Genomic DNA, 19577 nt, shown 5'->3' on the forward strand with positions numbered 1-19577 from the left:
GTCAGTGTAGAAGGCATGATCTCATGATCTCATGATGGCGCCCTCCTCCACTGAGGTGTACAAATGCTGTAAATCTAGGTGATAAACTCAATCACTGGTCTTCTCTAAACGTCTCTGAGCTACTAGTGGTCAAAAGAGGAGAACCAAAGAGGAGACAACGGAGTGAGGAGACATAGTAAGATACAAAAGCTGCAGCACAAATCAACACGGAGCAGAAGAATAAAAAAAACATTCAATCATTTTATAAAAGAAGCAAAAAAATGACAATCTCAATATTCTATTTACATTCAGAGAACGATTCAGCAGATTCTCTAATTCTTGTTTGTCATTGCCTTCCTGCATCCTCCCTCCTCCTCCTGAGGGTCCGATGGGGTTTTGCTACATGGGATGGTCTCATGAGGCATCCGTGTGTTTGTTTGTGTGTGTGTGTGAGTGTGTGTGTGCGTGTGCGTGTGTGTGTGGGTGGGTGTGTTTGTCTATGATTCTACGGTGGCCCTGGAAGCTCAACACACTTAAGACAACATGACATGTAAAAATAAATAAATGAAGAAATTTGAAGGCTTGTCCAGCGTGTAACAGAAAGCTTTAGCTTCTCTAACCTGCAGCTTGTCCCTCCACAAGTTTAGTGGAAATCGATTTTGTGGAAAACTAATGCCGTCATAATGTTAAGGATAAACAGATGTCCCTTAGCTTCACTGTTTCCTTCTTTTCTGTGTTTTTATAATTAACTGAGATAAGACATATCCATCCTGTTTAAAATGATCTAATGGGGAATTCCTCAAAATTTCTCAAATGAAACAAAAGTAATTTCTACAAAGCTTTGTGGGTCAGTCAAGCTCAACGACACGCACAGTGTAAATTACGATATGTCCTCTCAGGGCCACCGTAACATCTTTATCATGCGTTTTGACCAGCTGAGCTAACAGGAAGATGAAAAAGGAAAGCATGATTTGGTAACTGATGAATGGATGGAAGGATGGATAGATGAATACAGTAGAAAGAAGGAGAGGAGGCTCAACCGTTCTCTCTTAAGGCAACAGATCTCCCATCACTGCGGGGATGGAGAGCATGGAAGATCAATGTAGTTGATCTTTAAACTCGTACGCTGAACATCGACTAAATGATTCTTTAAACGCCACAGAGGCGGTGTGTATCTTAGGTTTGAGACTCATCAATAAATAGCATTTCTAGATGCTCACACACACACACACACACACACACACACACACACACACACACACAAATACAAATCAATAACAGAAACAGCATTAACAAGAACACACACAGTGGAGACGTTTGACAATGATGCACGAGAAGTAAAAAAAAAAAGTAAAACTGAAACCGCATATAAAAATTGATTATGACTTTAAATGCGACTTATTGTTTATTTAATATGAAATATCATGTTGGACCGTTGTCTGACTCTTCATCGCATCAGCCATCATCTTCCTCTCCTGAACTGCATTGCACCAGCTGTTTGTAAATTTGGAATCAGAGAGCTGCACTTGAACACACCACTACAGCAAATGAGCGACCAACACCTGCATTAGAGAAAATAACCCTCCGCACCAGCAGGTGGCAGTGATCTAGCATCATCGTGAAAAGATCTGTGCATTGGAATGGTGTATGAAAAATGAAACCTATGCAGTATTTAGTTGTGTTTGGTCATGTAAGTTTCACCTCTCAGACAATTTTGAGGACGGGTGCGTCGGAAGGCAAAACTCTTAATCTACTGGTGAATCTGCATTAAGGCGTTCGCCTGTGGTTTGAGCTCTGGTAAAATAAGATGCCTAATACCAGTGGCTGCTGTTGGGAGAAGAGATTGAATTTCCAGGTAGAACTCGGATTTAGAGCCGCCGCTTCTACACGTCGAATGGAGCTGGTTGAGGTGGTTTAGGAAGGCATAGTTAGAATGCCTTCCGGGCACTAATGGAGATCTTCCTGGCAAGTCCAACAGGAAGTAGACTACCAGTTACACCTAGAACTCACAGAAGGGATTTTATATCCCATCTAGACTGGGGACACCTCAATAATCAACCAGGAGATTCAGGGAAGTGTTACTGGGCTACCGCAACTTGGACCGGAATAATAATAAGAAAATGGATGGATGGATGGATGGATGGATGGATGGACGGATGGATAACAACTAGTTTGCCTGGTAAGACCAAGCACGGAGATCTGATTTAGCAAACACTTAGCTAGCTAACTTTGAAGGACCAGCTGGCGCTACATCCTCTTTTCCTCCATCTTTTTCTTCAATGAGTGGATGGTTTAATTTCATGTGTTTGCTTGTGGATGTGTGTTTAAACTAGCAGTAGAAAAGACTCGTCTTCCTGTAAACGGCTGTGTTAACCTGTGGAATGTTCTGAAACGGCGTACGTACGTCTGATGTTCAACGTTATGGGCATTGGAGTCAGGAGAGGTCTGTCCCTTTGTCGTCTGTTGCAGGCAGGCAGTGTGTATGGGTGTTGATTTTGGTTATATTTTTGTGTCTAGCTAGGCCGATTCAGGATGCTAGACATAGATGGAGCAACGGGTGGAGGCGGGACAGCATTGACCGGGGAGGGGGGGCCAGAGCTTTCATTGCCGTGGGTAACAGGCCCCCGTCCGCTGTACTGGCCAATGAAGGAGCCGTCCTCATTGAACTGGATGTCCACGCTGTCTCCATACTCGGCCAAAGAGTCGTCGCTGCCCAGCTTGCTTTCCCCGCAAAGAGACGGTTGGCTGTCAGAACGCTTCTCATCTCCATCACTGAAGGTTGTCAAACAAAGTACAGCAAAGATTACCATCATATGATGGCTGGGGTCACATAAATCTGATTCTCAGTCGTTTTGTTGGAACACCATCACAACACAGTCATGAATATGAGAAGCCAAAGCATGCGGTTAATGAGGAGGTTAGCTTCCTCACCTCTCTAGAGATCTGTAGGCACAGCATCGAAAAAAGAAAGAAGTGGGTGGGAGTTAGAAAGGAATGACAAAAAAAAATAACGGGAAAGTGATGGAGAAATCAAAGGTTTCAATCCCAAATATAGTCTGACACAATGACTGATACATAAACTCAGAGATTAAAAAAGAGGTAAGCTACATTAGCAGTAACTTGTTACAGAACAGTTTTGAAGTTTTGTTTCTTGCTAACTTGTTAGTTAACTTGTTAATAGCATTCGTTTATTAAGGCAGTTGGCATTTGTGGTAGTTTAGTTATCATTTGTGATATCAATCTGGTGTGACCAGAGTGAGAGATCGCCCACCTGTACTCGCCAAAGGTCTCATCTTTCATTGGCCGAGCTTCTGAGTCCACTTCCTTGTCTTCTTTGTCTTTGACTGTAGGAAAATACTCAATATCAAACTGTGAACTGAAGGATATACATGTGCAAGTGAATACGAGTACATCGAGCTAAGTGTGCCTTCTACCTGCATATTTTCCACCTTTACTGCGTTTGATAAGGCAAAGGATGAGCAGTATGAGCAGCAACAGCACAATAGCGCTGATGAGTCCAATCAACCAGCCTTGGGTGGCAAACCCACTGGACATCTGTGTCGGAACTAAGACACGGAGAGAGATCATCAGTCATTTTGTCTCACGATATCAATGGCCCTCTTGAATCATGAAAACATCAGGTGTCCAGGCAAATTTTTTCCGTTCATTTTCCCTGTCAGCTAAAGTTGTGAGGATTTACTGACCCAACTGGATTGTTATAGGCAGATAACCTAACACCTAAACAATTCATAAATACATTCATTCATTCTTGACCGCTTCTTGCGCTTCTTGCGCATTCACGCCCACATTCACACCTACAGGCAATTTGGAATGATCAATTCACCTCAGCTCAATGTTTTTGGATTTGGGAGGAAGCTGGAGAACCTGGAGAGACACGCAGACACGGGGAGAACATACAAAGTCCTCACAGAAAGGATTCAAACCCGGAAACACCCAACCAGTTGAGGTAGAATTGGGAAAACAAACACGTACTTGGTCCCTTGGTTCGTGTCACATCTTCCCACTGTGTCTCGTTTCCATGCATGACCACAAGGTGGTACTCGGTTCCAGGTTGGAGGTCGGTCAGCATGTAGAAACCCTGCGTGGAGTTCACCACCTCAGACTCCTCCCACTGACCCCCGACTGCAGCGAAACAAAATATGATGGGGTCTCTCTTAATTTTCTTAAGTGACATTTATACAGCACTAAAAATATAAAGCAGAGAGCATGAAACTGTACTGACTATTGTCATTCAGAGAGAACTGAAGAAAGATTTAGTTCTGCTGAAAAGTCATATTCTAACTACTATTAGCATTAGTGGCTATGATGTTTACTGGTGTTCTTCAGAAATTAGTTAAAGTTGGAAGCAAGCATGGGTACGGATTCTGGATCACCTTTTTCTCTAAATTGGAGATAAGACCATCTTAAAAATTCTGCAAATATCACAAAAAATAAAATAATAATAATAATAGAAAAAAATCAATTAATAAAAATCCCTCTGTTATTTTCTTACAACTCTTCTTGAGGTAGTGAATGTGGAATCCGTGGTTTCTGTCTCTCTCTCCAGGCACCCAGCTCAGGTTGAGTGATGTGTTAGCGGGAACTATGGTGATGTTGGATGGAGGAACTAGAAGGAGTCGTGGAAATATGTCAGCAAGATCAAATGAGAGGCATTTACCTTCACCAGAAAAAAGAACCATATGACAGTAACTCCACCTCCTTCCAGAAGAGTGGCGCCCCTGCGTGTGATGGGAGGCCCGTCTCCAGCCATGGTGCGTGCAATCACTTTAAAGATGTAATGGCTGCTGGGGTCCAGATGGTCCAGCTCAATATGGGTCATGTTGGGATCACTGATGATCATCATCTGCAGAGGACTGTCTCGACTGTCCACCTCTGCACACCGGGGAGTTTAAAAAAATGCAGCATATGCATGTAATAAACGCAAAACTTTCAGTCCTTTGAATTAGTCATGATTTAATTAAATTCAAGATAATGTGCACATTATATTATTTTTAAAGCAAACAAGCCTGAAATGCTCAGGATTTCTCTCTGCAGGCTAATTTTAATGATAAAGTCCTTCAAATTAATGACAACACATGATGAGCATATTTTCAAAACCAAATGAATAATACCTAAAATAAACCTCTCTTCTGTGCCCTACTCATGGAATTAATCTAGATTCAACTGGTAACCATGGAAACAGAATACAAACATCTAAAGTTCCTCAATAGTAAACGGCACCATGTCAATACTTGGTAAAATAGACTTGTGGTAAAATAGTCAACAGTTTGGGGATGGATGGAACCCATTTGTGGAATCTCCTACTCACTTTATTTTCTTCTCTGAAGTCAATGATATTTATCAAGAACTATTTATCTCATGAAACAACAATTTTTATTATTATTTAAGCAGTCGTGGAGTCATATAATTAAATCTGTTCTGCGCCTCACCCTGTTGATACTGCACCACGTATCCCAGCAGTAGTCCGTTGGTTTCAATGGGAGGGGTCCAGTAGAGAATAAGGGATTCTTCTGTTGGGCTCTCGAATGTCAGTGATGCAGGAGGACCAGGAGCTACGATGCACAACACCTGTTAACATCTGTGATGTATTCATCTGGAGGAGACAGCGTATCCCTGACTCCAACACTCACCTCCCTCTGGGGTGCTGAAGCGGTACGGTATTGAGTGAGGACCCTCCCCTTTGCTGTTAAAAGCAGTGATGGACAGCTCATAGCGAGAAAAAAGCCGCAGCCCCATCACCTCCGTAGAAGACTTCATGCCTCGGACCTCCACCATCCTCTCTCTGTCATTTCCTTGCTCCAACTGATCCTCTTTCTGTACTTTGTGGTGAAGGTTTCCAAGAGACCGCCGGCCTCGCCCTGTCTGCTGACCCAACCTGCGGATGTAGATCTGATACAAAGACGATCCAATCCAAGTTAAGGTCCAGATCAACCAGTTCCATTATTTGGAGCAGAAGATATAATTTAAATAGGGCTATTTTTACCAGCCTGTTTGACTTTTCTGACATTTGACAATCTCATATTGTGTCCCATGGGTATCATCTTGTACATCATCCCTAGTTTAAGAATTTAGCTAGAAGATTATTTTTCAGTTTTAAAAATTGATGAAAATTAATACAACATTTTTGGGTTTCTGTAGACATGGATTATGATGGATTTTACTGGAGAAACCGCAACCTGACTTTCCACTATTCGGGACTATTGAGGAACTGCCATCTGACCAGTGCGTTGGACTTTTGGGAAACTGGAACCTGATCCTGCATAGTGTGGGATTATTGAGGAGCAACTATCTGAACGTCCATTGCTTGGAACTATTAAGGAACCAGTACCTGACTTTCCATTGCTTGGGACTATTAAGGAACTGGTATGAGACCTTTCTTTGTTCAGGACTATAAAGGAACTTGTACCCTGTATCCCAGCAGCAGACCTCTGATGTTTTGGGCTTCGTTCCAGCTGACTCTGATTGTGCTGTTCATCACAACAGCTGAAACTCCAGTGGGAGCTTCCTCGGGGGCTGTAGAAGGAAAGAGATTTTGTTGCCATAAAAATAAATTATTAAACAAAATGGCAAATGCTAGTTTGGCACACGCTTTTCCCATCTTCAAAGCTAACTTCAAGAATCCATTTGAGGGCCTGGGTCTTTTGAGTATTTTCTCCTCTTGTCTGTAAATAAATTAACATATGGATGACATACTGTCCTCTCCAGAGTGTCCTATCTCAGTCTCCGGTGGTGGTCCTGGTCCAAGAGAGTTGACAGCCTGGACTTTGATTTCATAAGGTGTGTACGTTCCTGTGTTGTTTACGAAGAATGGTGGAGACTGAACGTCAGCTGAATTCCAGTGGACACTTGTACCCCCAGCCTCCCGCCATGACACCTTGTAGAGGAAGCCCTGTCCATTATGAAAGCGCTTGTCTATCTCCTGTTAAGACAGGCAGGGATAAAAGATAGATTAAAGTTTGCACAGGTATGCATTCCATTGTGTTTCCTAGCATGCATAGAAATTGGAGTACTTACATCCCATGTTATGGAAAGAGTGTTCGGATCCATGGACTCACTTCGAACGCCAGTAGGGTTACTGTCAGGAACTGGAAGATGAACACAAAGGAACAAACACAGAGTTGGAAAAAAGTAGCCTTTTGTTTCCATCAAACATCTACAGGCCACTAAGGCCCATCCCAAAACGAGATGCTTACTGTGTTTGAGTCAAAATGGGATTAACTGCATTTTCAAGCACCACCACACTGGATCCTTTACTTACTAGCCGGCGGCGTGCTGTGGTGGTCTGACGACTCGCTGGGGTCGCTGAAGCCGAGCTCATTGATGGCAACGACCCGGAAGCGGAACGTGCAAAAGGGGTTCAGGCTCAGCTGCAGGTGGTTCACGTCCCCAGGAACTCGTTTCCACTCCTCCCACCTCCATTTCTCCTCCTCTGTGTGCTGCTCCTCCCTGGCCTCCACGATGAACTCTGAGACGACACACACACCATGTTGTAACGGCTGATTGTCCAACTTTACAACCGTGTAATATGATTACTTGTGCATATCTGTTGTGGTAACAGCTGACTAATAGGCAGGGTTCAGATTCATTCCTTCGCCGCTCCTATTTTGTATGAAGGATTTCCTACCTTTTTGTCAGGACTGTGTCCACTGTTTGCTAGTCGGTTTCTAATTCCAGCACTTCCTCCTCCACATAGTATGGAGTGGGATAAAGAATGTTGTGTCCAGTTGAATTGCAGTTGGATGTGTGAGTGAGTGAGCTTGGTACCTAAAACGGGGCTGTTGTGTGAATGTCCTGGGATCCAGCTGAGGGTGAGGCTGTGGTCCGTAAGGTCAGATAAAGACAGATCTTTGGGAGGGTCTGGTCGATCTGGGGGTCCCACAGAAAACTCTTAAAAGTGTTAAAATGACACACAAACACACACACACACACACGCACCACGCACGTACGCACACACACACACACACACACACACACACACACACACACACACACACACACACACACACACACACACACACACACACACACACACACACAGTCACTCACCCACTGCAGTAAGGGACCCAGTGGCGTTTACGTGGTCCAGGTCAGTGATGACCTCACATGTATAAGGACCTGTGTCGCTCGACTGGACATCTGTCACCTTCAAGGTACCATTCTCGAAGAAAGTGTACCTACAAACACACACACACACACACACACACACACACACACACACACACACACACACACACACACACACACACACACACACACACACACACACACACACACACACACACAGTATTAATCACACATTTCAGCATTTGTTTTTTCTTCCTCTTCCAAACCCAATGCCAATGCTGAGAGTTTCTGTTGGTCACAGTTTTATTTCATGTTCCCACAGTGGGATGTGACCTGAGTAGATTCAATCAGCAACCGAAACATGTCAACATGTGTTTACTTGTCATTTTGAGATGATTCCAGAAGTTTTTGTCCGTCCCTCTTCCAGACAACCTGGACCTTGATCAGCTGAGGGTCTTTGCTGAATCCACAGTCCAGCAGAGCGTTGGCCCCTCTGAGAACACGTAACTTCTGCGGCTTCATTACTATCACTGTGTGATCTGAAAGAAACAGGGCGGTTCAGCGTGAGCTTGATTATCACCTTCACAAACAATGGAGGTCATATGACCACCCATGTTTGACCACTGGCGCCCATCTACTCTGTGTTTGGGTGTGAGACTCACTAAAGACATCCAGGTGAGCGATGATTGAGATATTGGTGTGTTTGATAGAACAGGTGTATGATCCACTGTCGGCGTGACTGATGTCGGACAGGATGATGGTCCCGTTGGTCATCAGGGAGACACGAGGGTCTGACAATAAGGGGAAGTTGGCCTCACTCTTCCTACAGATGACACAAATAATGATCTTCAATCAGATGCTCAAAGATGAACCAAGACAGCAACAGCAACTGTTCTTCTACTATTAAGTAAAAAATCCCAGATTCAAATTCAGTAATACACTCAAAATCAAACCAACTAAAAGACTCATGTTGTTTTAAGAAAGTACTGCTTATTAAAAGAAGAATTTGTGAGGAAATGAAGGAAATCACGTCGCGGCCGTGTTCAGTGCACTTTACTGACTCCACCACCAGGGAGCGCCGTTTTATTAAAGTCAAGACTTAGTTCCTTTATCACCTGTCCAGGTTGAGTTAGTCTGACCCCAGACAGATTCAAAAATGTTTCTCAGATTGTAAAAAGCCATTCTGAGCTTTTTCTCTGAAAAAAAAGAGCAATTTCAGGAATAATAGAGTAGTTTCTAGACTTTCCAACAGTTACATTCTTCCTCTTGTCTCATTATCTTTCCTCTTTATGCAATGTTTTCTTCTGTCTTTGTTTGCATTTCTCATGATAACTTTCATGGGCACCTGGCGTTTGAATGAGCCTCACCATGTGATGTGTGGTCGTGGCGATCCAAAAGATTCACAGTGCAGCATGACGCTCCTGCCCTCCGTAACTTTGTACAGCACTCCATCATTGGACAGGATCTGAGGGGGGAGCTCTGAGAGACACACATGACTGTCACCAACAATCAGAAACAGCTTCCATCGGGCCACGAGGCGTCGCTTGAACTCACCGGCTACGTAGATGTAGGTGTTGAGGAGGATGGAGCCATGTTTGTTCACGGCCTCGCACTGATAGACTGCCGTGTCAGCAAACTCAACATCCCTCAGGATTATCACACTACCAAACACACTACGGCGTGGATCGTCATCCACTTCTGAATGGTGGGGGAGGAAGAGAGGGAGGAGGAGGAGGAGAAAGAAGAAAGGGATGATGGTGAGCCAATAATGAAAGTTTGTCAAACAAAAACAAAGATGTGTTTAAGAAGGAAAAGAAGCTGGAAGCTTTCGACCAACAGATGCAGCTGCAGCTGGAAGGCCAACATTCTCACGGTCTTCTTCTTCTCTCTGTCTCTCTCTCTTTTTCTTTCTTTCTCTCTCTGTCTCTCTCTCTCTCATTAACAATGAAATTACTCTTTTTCATAATTCACTGCAGCAGATGAGTCAAGTTAAGACATGTCAGCTTGTCACATGTGTTATGTCTGTCTGCATGACATCACTACTTCCGTCAAGTCATCACAGTAAGAAGACAGTAAAACCAGTCGTACCACTGATGTCCTGGCCGTTGATGCTCCAGATGACATTGGGGGTCGGAATGCCTTCAGGCTGACAGTCTAGGCGGACAGTTTCTCCAGGAGAGTACAGCAGGCTTTCAGGTTTCTTCACCCAGTAAGGAGCAGCTAAATGACAAAAACAGGAAGCAGTAGGTTATGGTTATAAAAAATAAACTCTAGGTATCGATATCCAAATCTTTATTACCATGAGATTAAAGTTGGGCTAAAGAATCAAGTCTGGTGTGTGTTGTTTGATGGGGCGTGTTTACCTCCTCTACCATTGATGTTTTTTGTTGTTGTTTAAACCTTTGACTCTTCGCTGCCCTCCTGTGGCAGCATAGAGGTAATGTGAAAATACTTTTTATTTTATTATTACTTTTGTTTGTAGATGGAGGAAGTGACGCCTCCCTGATGGTGTAGTGGTTAGGATTCGGTGCTCTCACCACCACAGCCTGGGTTCGATTCCTGGTCAGAGTACGTCCTTTTGGATTTTCTGTTGCGGCGGCAATTCAGCTCAGTCCATGAAGTCTTGGACTGGGGACTGTAAGTGGTCGGTCCAAGACCCGTGTCAGGCAAAAAATTTCGGAGTGTGAGCTGACATTGGGAGATGTCATTTCACCCCACAAGGTGCCCTTGACTAAGGGCACCTCGGCAGTGTCCTTCCTCAAAGTTGCTCATTGGGGGGGCACGAAGGAAGAGCTTATTGCCACTCTATCTCCCCATCACCTGCATGCCCACAGGCCCCTTGTGTGTGTGTGTGTGTGTGTTTTGGGCCTGTACCTACTATGTATATACATGCACCTAATAACTAGTGTAATAGAGTGGACTAATAATTTAAAAATATTAAAAGAGTAAAACAGTGCCGCCCTCCATGGACGTCAGCCTACCTTCCACGGTGACGGTGAAGGAGTGTGAGGCCGACCCGTGGACGTTGAAGGCTCTACACTCGTACTCCCCGTCGTCTTCCAGCGTGATTTCGCTGAAGGAAAGCCAGCGGTTGTAGTTCTCTAGCTGGCCGCTGGTTTCCTCCAAGCTGCCGTCCTTCTTCTTCCACTCCACCTTGGGCGTGGGTCTGCAGACAGAGACCACACCAAGGTTACGTTTCCTGAAACGATCTCCGAAATCAATTACCAGAGATGTGCAGGAAATGAGTGAGTCGAAGGAGCACAAATGATTGTGTTGTTGATGTGATATCCCTTTTCATCATTAAGGGAAAAATTAGGATGACACTCCATTTGTCAGCGAGGATGTGCAAGACTCAGGGGAAGCAGGATAATTATGGCGAGTCCAAAACAATCACGATCGAGGAAATCAATTATTAATAGAAAGGATTTGCGTCCCTGTTCCATCCTGAGGACTTTTGATTCAGTGCTGATGGACCCCTCAGAACAGAGGCAAAAGTGATGATATGATGCTCCAACAGAACCTTTAGACAGATTTCACCATCAGGTGGGGTAAAAGATGGACATGCCCACATGAGGAAAATGCACACGCCTACATGAGGAAGACAGCGGAAGTTCTGTTCAGCATGACCCAAATAGATGTGAAGTTACTTACAGGCCTTTGGGGATACACTCGAGTGTGACGGGGTGACCCCTGAGGGCCAACACGGAGCTGTGGGTCCCAGAGGGGCGGAAGAGGTGGGGCTTTCTACCATGAGCGACGTCATTGGCTGGACAGAAAGACACGGACAGAACACAGAGTCAACCCACATTCGCATGTCATGGTTTTGAGATATTATCGTGATTTTTCCTTCCACGCAATATTTACATATAATTTGATTTAACTGGTTTGCGTGTGTGTGTGTTAGTGTGTGTGTCTGTGTGTGTTGCTCACAGGACAGCACAGTGAGGGTGACGGCGGCCTCAGAGAGGATGGTCATGGCGGCTGAATACTGCGCGTTGCAGATGTAGTCGTCTCTGCTGTCGCTCTTCAGCAGGTTGGAGAAGTAGAGCTTCCCATCCAGACCGACCATCACTCTCTCATTCTGTTTGATGTGCACCATCTCTGGGGAGAACAACCCCGACAAACGGAGGGTCAGTTTTTGTATATTAGCTGCCCAGTAGTAGAGTCTCAAGTCAGGTAAAGACTGTCCACCTACAGACCTATGCCTTGTAAAAACTCTCGCCTTTATCCCGGGAGTCTTGATTCTCCATATAAAAGAATAAATTTATTTATTTATAATACAAAAAAATAAATTGGTTAAAAAGATTAATAAATAGGAAAAGATAAAGGAAGTGTGGAAACACGTTCATTTTTATACAATTTACCCAGTTATAACCAGCTATGATCATATGCAAATTATTCCACCTTTCCAAATCGTTTGATTTGCAGGGATTATGAGTAACTTTTATTTTGATGATCTTAAAAGTAATTTTTCAGTTTCTTATGTTGACAGTTGTAGTTCAACTAAAGGTTTTGTCTCTCCTTGTCTAGTTCAGGGGATGGAGACTCTGATAACTTTTTGTCCAGTTCTTTTCTGCTTAACATGAGCTGTTGTTTTTTTTTTTCTGTTTAGAGGGAGGAGATTCTGCAGGTCACTGCACTTAAGATGTCCTTTAGCAAAAATTAAAACTGGAATTCCTGATTTAGTGGAACAACAAGAAAAAAAACAACTTTCATAAGTGCGTTATTGATTTTCACATTTGACATCAATAAAAGTGACAGCTTGAAGGGCACTATTTCATTAAACAGGCAGAGAGAGAAGGAAAGCAAATAAATTCATATAAGAGCTCAGACCCATCATCTGAAAGTACTGCATTCATTAGTGAGAGTGGAAATGTTCTGCAATGCAGCACAGCCTTCAGCCGGTGCGCTCTTCAGCCGGACCAAAGTTCCTCCCCGAACACGGGACCAACCCAACATGGGACACACCCGACACGGGACACACACACACACACTCACTCTTGTCCATCCAGTGGATGTGTGGGGGGGTGGAGCTTTCTGGGGGGCTGCAAGACAGGATGAAGCTCTCTCCTTCGTAGGCTTTCTTACGTTCTTTCTGCTGTTTTAGAAGAACGGGCTGAGCTGCAACACACACACACACACACACACACACACACACACACACACACACACACACACACACACACACGCATATTAAAATAAATGAATACTTGTTTGGTGCATCAATAAACACAATATGTGTGTTTAAACAGGGCTAAAATCAATGCCAGCAGTAGACGGCACTCTGAAACAAACCCAATACCATCTGCGTCCTGATAGGCTGACCCTCATCATGTGACTCCAGCACCATCAAACCTTGGCCCTAGAATCTGGATAACACTGATGTCGTTATGAGTCTGGTAATACCAGATTTCACTGATGGAGGTTTTGTTCTGGATCCAGATCAGGAACTTAAAATGATGGATTGGACTCATAATGAGGTTAACAGTCAGATTAGTCGTCATCCTGGTTGTTAAACTGCTTCAGTCTGTTTTTGCATCTTTTTTCTTCTCCATGAATGAAAGCTCTTCTTCTACACTCAGTTTTCGGCTCTGACCTCAGAGTGTTTACCGAACGCTGACAGGTCAAATGCTGACTTCCCAGTATTGGCTCATGCTTAGCAACCCCCTCCCCCTCTTATGGCAAAGTGACATCACAGCTGTCTCCAGGAGGTGGTTGCCACGGTAACCACAGATGAGCAAGCAAGACGACCGCTCAGCCTCACCCATGACTCACTGATATGTGTGTGTCACGTGAGGCGGAGAATCAGCAAAAACATATGCGCTCATGTGTGTGTGTGTGTGTGTGTGTGTGTGTGACTCACACTCCACAATAATCTTTACAGTTTGCGTCATAGCCGTCCCGAGGGCGTTGGAGGCGTAGCAGCGGTAGTGGCCTTCGTAGAACTTCAGGGGCTCCTCATCCTCGGCGTACAGCGTCCCGGACCCGGAACGCACCGAGCCGAACATCTCGCCATCCTTCACCCAGCGGAAACTATGGACAGGAAGTCAGGATAACGTTATCAGCTTTTATTATAACATGATAACACCGGTGGGGAGGGGAAGGCAGGGGAGGGGGGTTACGTACGCCGGCGTCGGGTTGCCGGAGGCCTCGCAGGGCAGATAGAAGTCCTCTCGAGAAAAGGCTGTGTAGGACGACGGCAGCTCTGTCAGGATTGGAGGCTGTGACACTGAACACACACACACACACACACACACACACACACACACACACACACACACACACACACACACACACACATGGTTATTAACATGAATCCATCACTATCAACCAGCTGTTCACACAGGTGTAATTAAACCTTCCACATCCCTCTTGAATCCAGCCGAGCGTCTCCAGCTCTTTGCGGGCTTTCATTAAAACGTTATCGGAAGAGTTTCATCCGACAAAAACTTTCTAATGTTTTGCTTGTTGGCTGCGATCGCAGTCGCGCTGGAAAAGGGCATGAAATAATATAATGGACTGTAACCACATCCTGCTTTCAGCGCCGGACTGAAGGGGCCTTAAGGCAAACAAAGTGGGAAAGTGAAAGTGGGAATGGGTGTCACCACCGGCTAGCATCAGCAGCAGGCTGGCATCATTCTGTTCAATCAATGGGAAAATAGAGCTAGCAGCAGTTAGCTAAGCTTAGCCACATCAGATTGTGCTCTGTTGTGGATGAAATCAGGTTCCATGTAACTGGATTCATACTGTTTTTTCTTTCATTTTATCATCCCTCGCGAGTATGAAATGCATGTTTTGGGTTAAATAAAAGCAGCAGGAATAAATAAACCGCTGCAGAAACAGACAGATAGACTGACAGGCTCTGCCCCTGTGTGTCTCCAAACTGTCACAAAACTTCCCGATCAAAAAAAGGAGAAAGTCACTTACTGTTATGGACTTCGTCTGTTTGTCCACGGAAAGCGAGGGATGGAGAGAAGACAAGAAAGACTCAGACAAGGAGGTGAGGTTAAAAATGCTGGAGACTTGAAACTGTTCTCTAATCAAATGTCTTCCCTGATCTGATTGTAAATAACAACGGAATGATAATGACTCGTCTAAAGGATTTACCGTCCCGACTCAGACACGACGGCGTCCGTGATCAATTTACATCTTTCTCCTCCCTCCTTCCCCCCCTTCATCGCTTAACCTTCCTAGTCCTCCGTCTCTCTTTCTCCATCCTGTCTGTCTCTCAACCAGATGAGAAGGTCAGTGCTTCAAGGTGAAGCCAAACAAGTCGCCTCCCCCTTTCCTCTGGGACGGTGGAGCCCGCTGACCTTTGAACTTCAAAGGGCATCCAAAACCTGCTTGTGGATGAATGTGTGTGTGTGTGTGTGTGTCTGTGCCCGAGTGGATTTAAATGATTAAGTTAGTCTTTGAATCAACATTTAGATCCGGATCAAGTCTGGATCGGGGATCCTTTAACACCTTTATTCTTAAATGGAGTGATGTCGGGTGGAATCGTACTCACAGCCCTCTGGGATGGTGATGGCTCCCTGAACGACTGGAGGCATTGAGGAGGTGAGGAAACAAAGGGGGAGGAGGATGACCAGGGGGAGGGCAGGGGACCGCCGCCCCTTATAGCTCGTCCACCGATGCTGCGACGCACTCATCTCTCAATGTCCCATGAAAGGTGACGCAACACACCCACACACTCATCAACACATAAAAAAAACACACACACTCCCCCACCCCAAATTTATACACCCAACCAGACACACTCCAGGGACCGCCCACACCGCCCAGGAGTGGAAACCAGTCAACAACTGGTGAGCGTTGGTCTAACAGTCTGGTCCACGATCTGGTTCTGGATGGGGGAGAAGAAGAGGGGAGGGGGGGCAGAGCAGGGGAGGTTTGGATATACGAACAAAAGAGGGAGGAGGAGGGCGGGAGAACGGGACAAGAGGGAGGAAACATCATTAATTCATCAAGGTTAAGTCAAAATCAGATAAACAAGCGTCTGTCCCAAGAAGGAGCTGCTGGAGGTGAACGGAGGGGGTTCATGGTAACCACAGAATTAAAATATTAAGTCAAGATAAAGGCTGATGCTGTTCTGCTCATGAAGGACAAAAGGGCGAGGTCATCGTGATCCTGATGAAGACAGAGGATCCGACCCCAGCAGCAGGAAGCGACTCCTCCGTAATGACGTTACAAAGAGAGGGTGTGTGTTCCGGCCTCATCCGCTGCAGCTCCCTCCATCTAAACATCTTCTTTTGTTCCTCGCCTCTGACTGAACACTGACCCATGACAGCAGGGGTGTCGTGTGTGTGTGTGTGTGTGTGTGTGTGTGTGTGTGTGTGTGTGTGTGTGTGTGTGTGTGTGTGTGTGTGTGTGTGTGGGTTGGGGGATCAGGCTTTCCCCCTTTGTTCCACCAGCACTCCAAGTTTAGTGATGTTAACCGAGAGCGAGGGATTACTCTCTCCTCCGCAGGATGAGTTCAATGCTCGTGAAATCCTTCGGAAATCCAGCGTCTAAAAATAAATCAGAGGCTGCAACTCCGTTTACGGGAAAACTTCATCACAGAAACCAAAAGAGTTCAAGGAAAACCAAAAGTAAAGACAAAATACACAAGGTTTTTTTTTCACCTCGCCGTATTCCATGAACTTAAACAGCAGCAAATCACCGCTATTTACTACAAATATCATTAACACAACAACTCAAACACAACACAAACACAACAGCATAAACACAACAACACAAACATAACAACACAAACACAACAACACAAACACAACAACACAAACACAACAACACTAAAATAACAACACAAACACAACAACACAAATATAACAACACAAACACAACAACACAAACATAACAACACAAACACAACACAAACACAACAGCATAAACACAACAACATAAACACAACAACACAAACATAACAACACAAACATAACAACACAAACATAACAACACAAAAATAACAACACAAACACAACACAAACACAACAGCATAAACACAACAACATAAACACAACAACTCTAACATAACAACACAAACATAACAACACAAAAATAACAACACAAACACAACACAAACACAACAGCATAAACACAACAACATAAACACAACAACACTAACATAACAACACAAACACAACAACACAAATATAACAACACAAACACAACAACACAAACATAACAACACAAACATAACAACACAAACATAACAACACAAACATGGGACATAAAAATGACAACAGAAAAATAATTTGACTTTAAACCAACAAAAGAAGCTGCTGGTTCGACTGGGACAACACCAGCGTGAGACACACACACACACACACACACACACACACACACACACACACACACACACACACACACACACACACACACACAAACACACACACACGGGGCAACGGGTAGGGAGTGACAGCTGGCTAATATAGACCCCCTCCCATATGTAATAATTACACAGCGTGCGCACACTCATGCACACACACACACACACACACACACACACACACACACACACACACACACACACACACACACACACACACACACACACACACACACACACACACACACCAGATTGAGAAAAAATATACATAACCCATGTGCATCAGGATCGCTTGAGCACACACACCTGACACCCCCCCCCCCAAACCAGACCTTCCAGGTCTCTTTATGAAATAAATGAGCCAATCAGAGCGGAGGGACACTGGGGGTCTGTCATTGGCTGTGAACAATAGGAGGAGTAATGATGAGAACAAGAGGGGTGTCAAAGGGGAGGAAAGAGGGTGAAATGAAAAGGAAGTGGAAGTGAGGAGAAACTTCGAACTCTAACCTGACTTCCTGGACGAGCCTGGGGGGGTCCGGATGAAAGAACTGATCCAGGAACTTCTGACATTCTTTAAAAGAGTTAGTTAGGGTGTTAAACCTTCTGAACTAACAGAACCTGTTTTGGGGTTTCTCACCGCCACTCCACAGCCAGTTTAATGAAACCAGTTTAGTAATGAGGTGTGAATGCTGATGAAAATGATCAGGCGTTTATTCGAGGCCCTGCGGCGGCCCTGTCTCTGTTCGGTACTGATTAGCATCAAACAACCTCCGTGCCCCCCCATTACCTCCTCCAGAGACCCACCCAACCCGAGGGCTTATAGATGGTGGGCAGCTGGATCAGCTGGTCCACCAGGAGGACTGATAGGAGGGGTGGGGGGGTGGGTCAGGTGGGACAGTCTGTCGGGAGGCCCGAGGCGGGAGGGACGGGTCAAGGGGGGTGAGGATCACAGAGTGGGGGGAAGGGGGGGTGCAGGTGGATGAATAGGGAGCGACGGAGCGAGAAATTAATTCATTGATAGATTCCGATCTGGAGGAAAGAATTGGGAAGTGTGGATGGAGAGATTAAAGAAAGGCAAACACACACACGCACGCACGCGCACACACACACACACACACACACACACACACACACACACACACACACACACACACACACGCCCAGTTTGTCTCTCCCAGTCCATTTGCGTGTGTGTGACCTAAATTCACCTAAATTCATTATTCATTTCCTCACATTTACCACTACTATGAACACACACACACACACACACACACACACACACACACACACACACACACACACACACACACACACACACACTCACGCGTGTGCGAACTATATGTGTCTCATAAATATGTAATAGAACTGTCATTTTAATAGTGCTTCACTAAGCATGTCTGTGCTTGAGAAATGTCTGTGTGTGTGTGTGTGTGTGTGTGTGTGTGTGTGTGTGTGTGTGTGTGTGTGTGTGTGTGGTCTGCATGTGTGTGAGTTTGTACAAATTATTATCATTGACATACAGTATTTGGTTATTACTGTATTATTTGGTTTTCATTTTATTTGTCAAAATAACCTAATTATTTTTAATGTTTTGAAGGTTCTAGTATCCAGAACCACCTATTACCCGGTTCCCTCCGAATGGAACCATCTAATATCTGGTTCCTCGGTAGGTTTCTAGTCACTGACACACTGGTGGGTTCCCATCTTTATGAACGGTGTCACCCCTGTGATGTCATCATCCACACCCAAACACACCTATCTGAGTCCTCCAGAACAGAGAAGAAGAGGAGGAGGAAGGAGGGGAAGACCAGCAACAGTGGCTCCAGGTGAGGTTGGGCCACAACCATTCACCTGGTGGTAAAACACATTTAGGGATTCTGTGGTGAAAAATTAATGTACTAAATCCTTTTTGATAAAAATGAACATTTTTTATGTTTCAACCAGTACTAAAGAACGTAACTTCAATAACTTGACTTTTCTGTTTCACTCTTCATCTTTAATTCTAAATGGTGAGTTACTGGTCCTGATTGACAATCCAGTTGTTTTTCTAATTAGCATGTTTCACGAATTGTAACCGTAATTTGGTGGAGAAAAATATTTTGCTGTCCAATTGTTTTATTCTTTTATAAAAGGATTTTATGACTATTAATTATTCTATCACTTTTTATAATATCAAGAAGTTTTTCCA

General features: G+C 44.6%; 1 protein-coding gene across 4 annotated transcripts in view; it reads right to left on the reverse strand.

Moving 5' to 3' along the window:
• Nucleotides 1-419: 419 nt before the first annotated feature.
• Nucleotides 420-19577, reverse strand: part of LOC137607209 (neural cell adhesion molecule L1.1-like) — a 25380-nt gene continuing 6222 nt past the window's right edge. For 2 of the 4 annotated variants that reach the window (XM_068332787.1, XM_068332798.1), the window contains exons 2-29: nt 15572-15907; nt 14992-15006; nt 14191-14293; nt 13928-14097; nt 13063-13185; nt 11995-12165; nt 11716-11830; nt 11046-11230; nt 10153-10284; nt 9619-9762; nt 9432-9543; nt 8727-8887; nt 8444-8603; nt 8047-8174; nt 7765-7866; nt 7259-7465; nt 7015-7085; nt 6694-6919; nt 6407-6513; nt 5631-5889; nt 5430-5552; nt 4696-4872; nt 4493-4606; nt 3973-4122; nt 3414-3545; nt 3251-3323; nt 2911-2922; nt 420-2751 (exon numbers count right to left, since the gene is read on the reverse strand). In XM_068332787.1, coding sequence (XP_068188888.1) covers nt 2493-2751; nt 2911-2922; nt 3251-3323; nt 3414-3545; nt 3973-4122; nt 4493-4606; nt 4696-4872; nt 5430-5552; nt 5631-5889; nt 6407-6513; nt 6694-6919; nt 7015-7085; nt 7259-7465; nt 7765-7866; nt 8047-8174; nt 8444-8603; nt 8727-8887; nt 9432-9543; nt 9619-9762; nt 10153-10284; nt 11046-11230; nt 11716-11830; nt 11995-12165; nt 13063-13185; nt 13928-14097; nt 14191-14293; nt 14992-15006; nt 15572-15713 — 3873 coding nt within the window. In that variant the 5' untranslated portion in view covers nt 15714-15907 and the 3' untranslated portion in view covers nt 420-2492. The remainder of the gene's footprint in view (nt 2752-2910; nt 2923-3250; nt 3324-3413; nt 3546-3972; nt 4123-4492; nt 4607-4695; nt 4873-5429; nt 5553-5630; nt 5890-6406; nt 6514-6693; nt 6920-7014; nt 7086-7258; nt 7466-7764; nt 7867-8046; nt 8175-8443; nt 8604-8726; nt 8888-9431; nt 9544-9618; nt 9763-10152; nt 10285-11045; nt 11231-11715; nt 11831-11994; nt 12166-13062; nt 13186-13927; nt 14098-14190; nt 14294-14991; nt 15007-15571; nt 15908-19577) is intronic. The other 2 variants (XM_068332819.1, XM_068332808.1) reach the window with 2 other exon arrangements.

This window comes from Antennarius striatus, chromosome 2 (assembly GCF_040054535.1).
Source record: "Antennarius striatus isolate MH-2024 chromosome 2, ASM4005453v1, whole genome shotgun sequence".
Classification (NCBI taxonomy): domain Eukaryota; kingdom Metazoa; phylum Chordata; class Actinopteri; order Lophiiformes; family Antennariidae; genus Antennarius; species Antennarius striatus.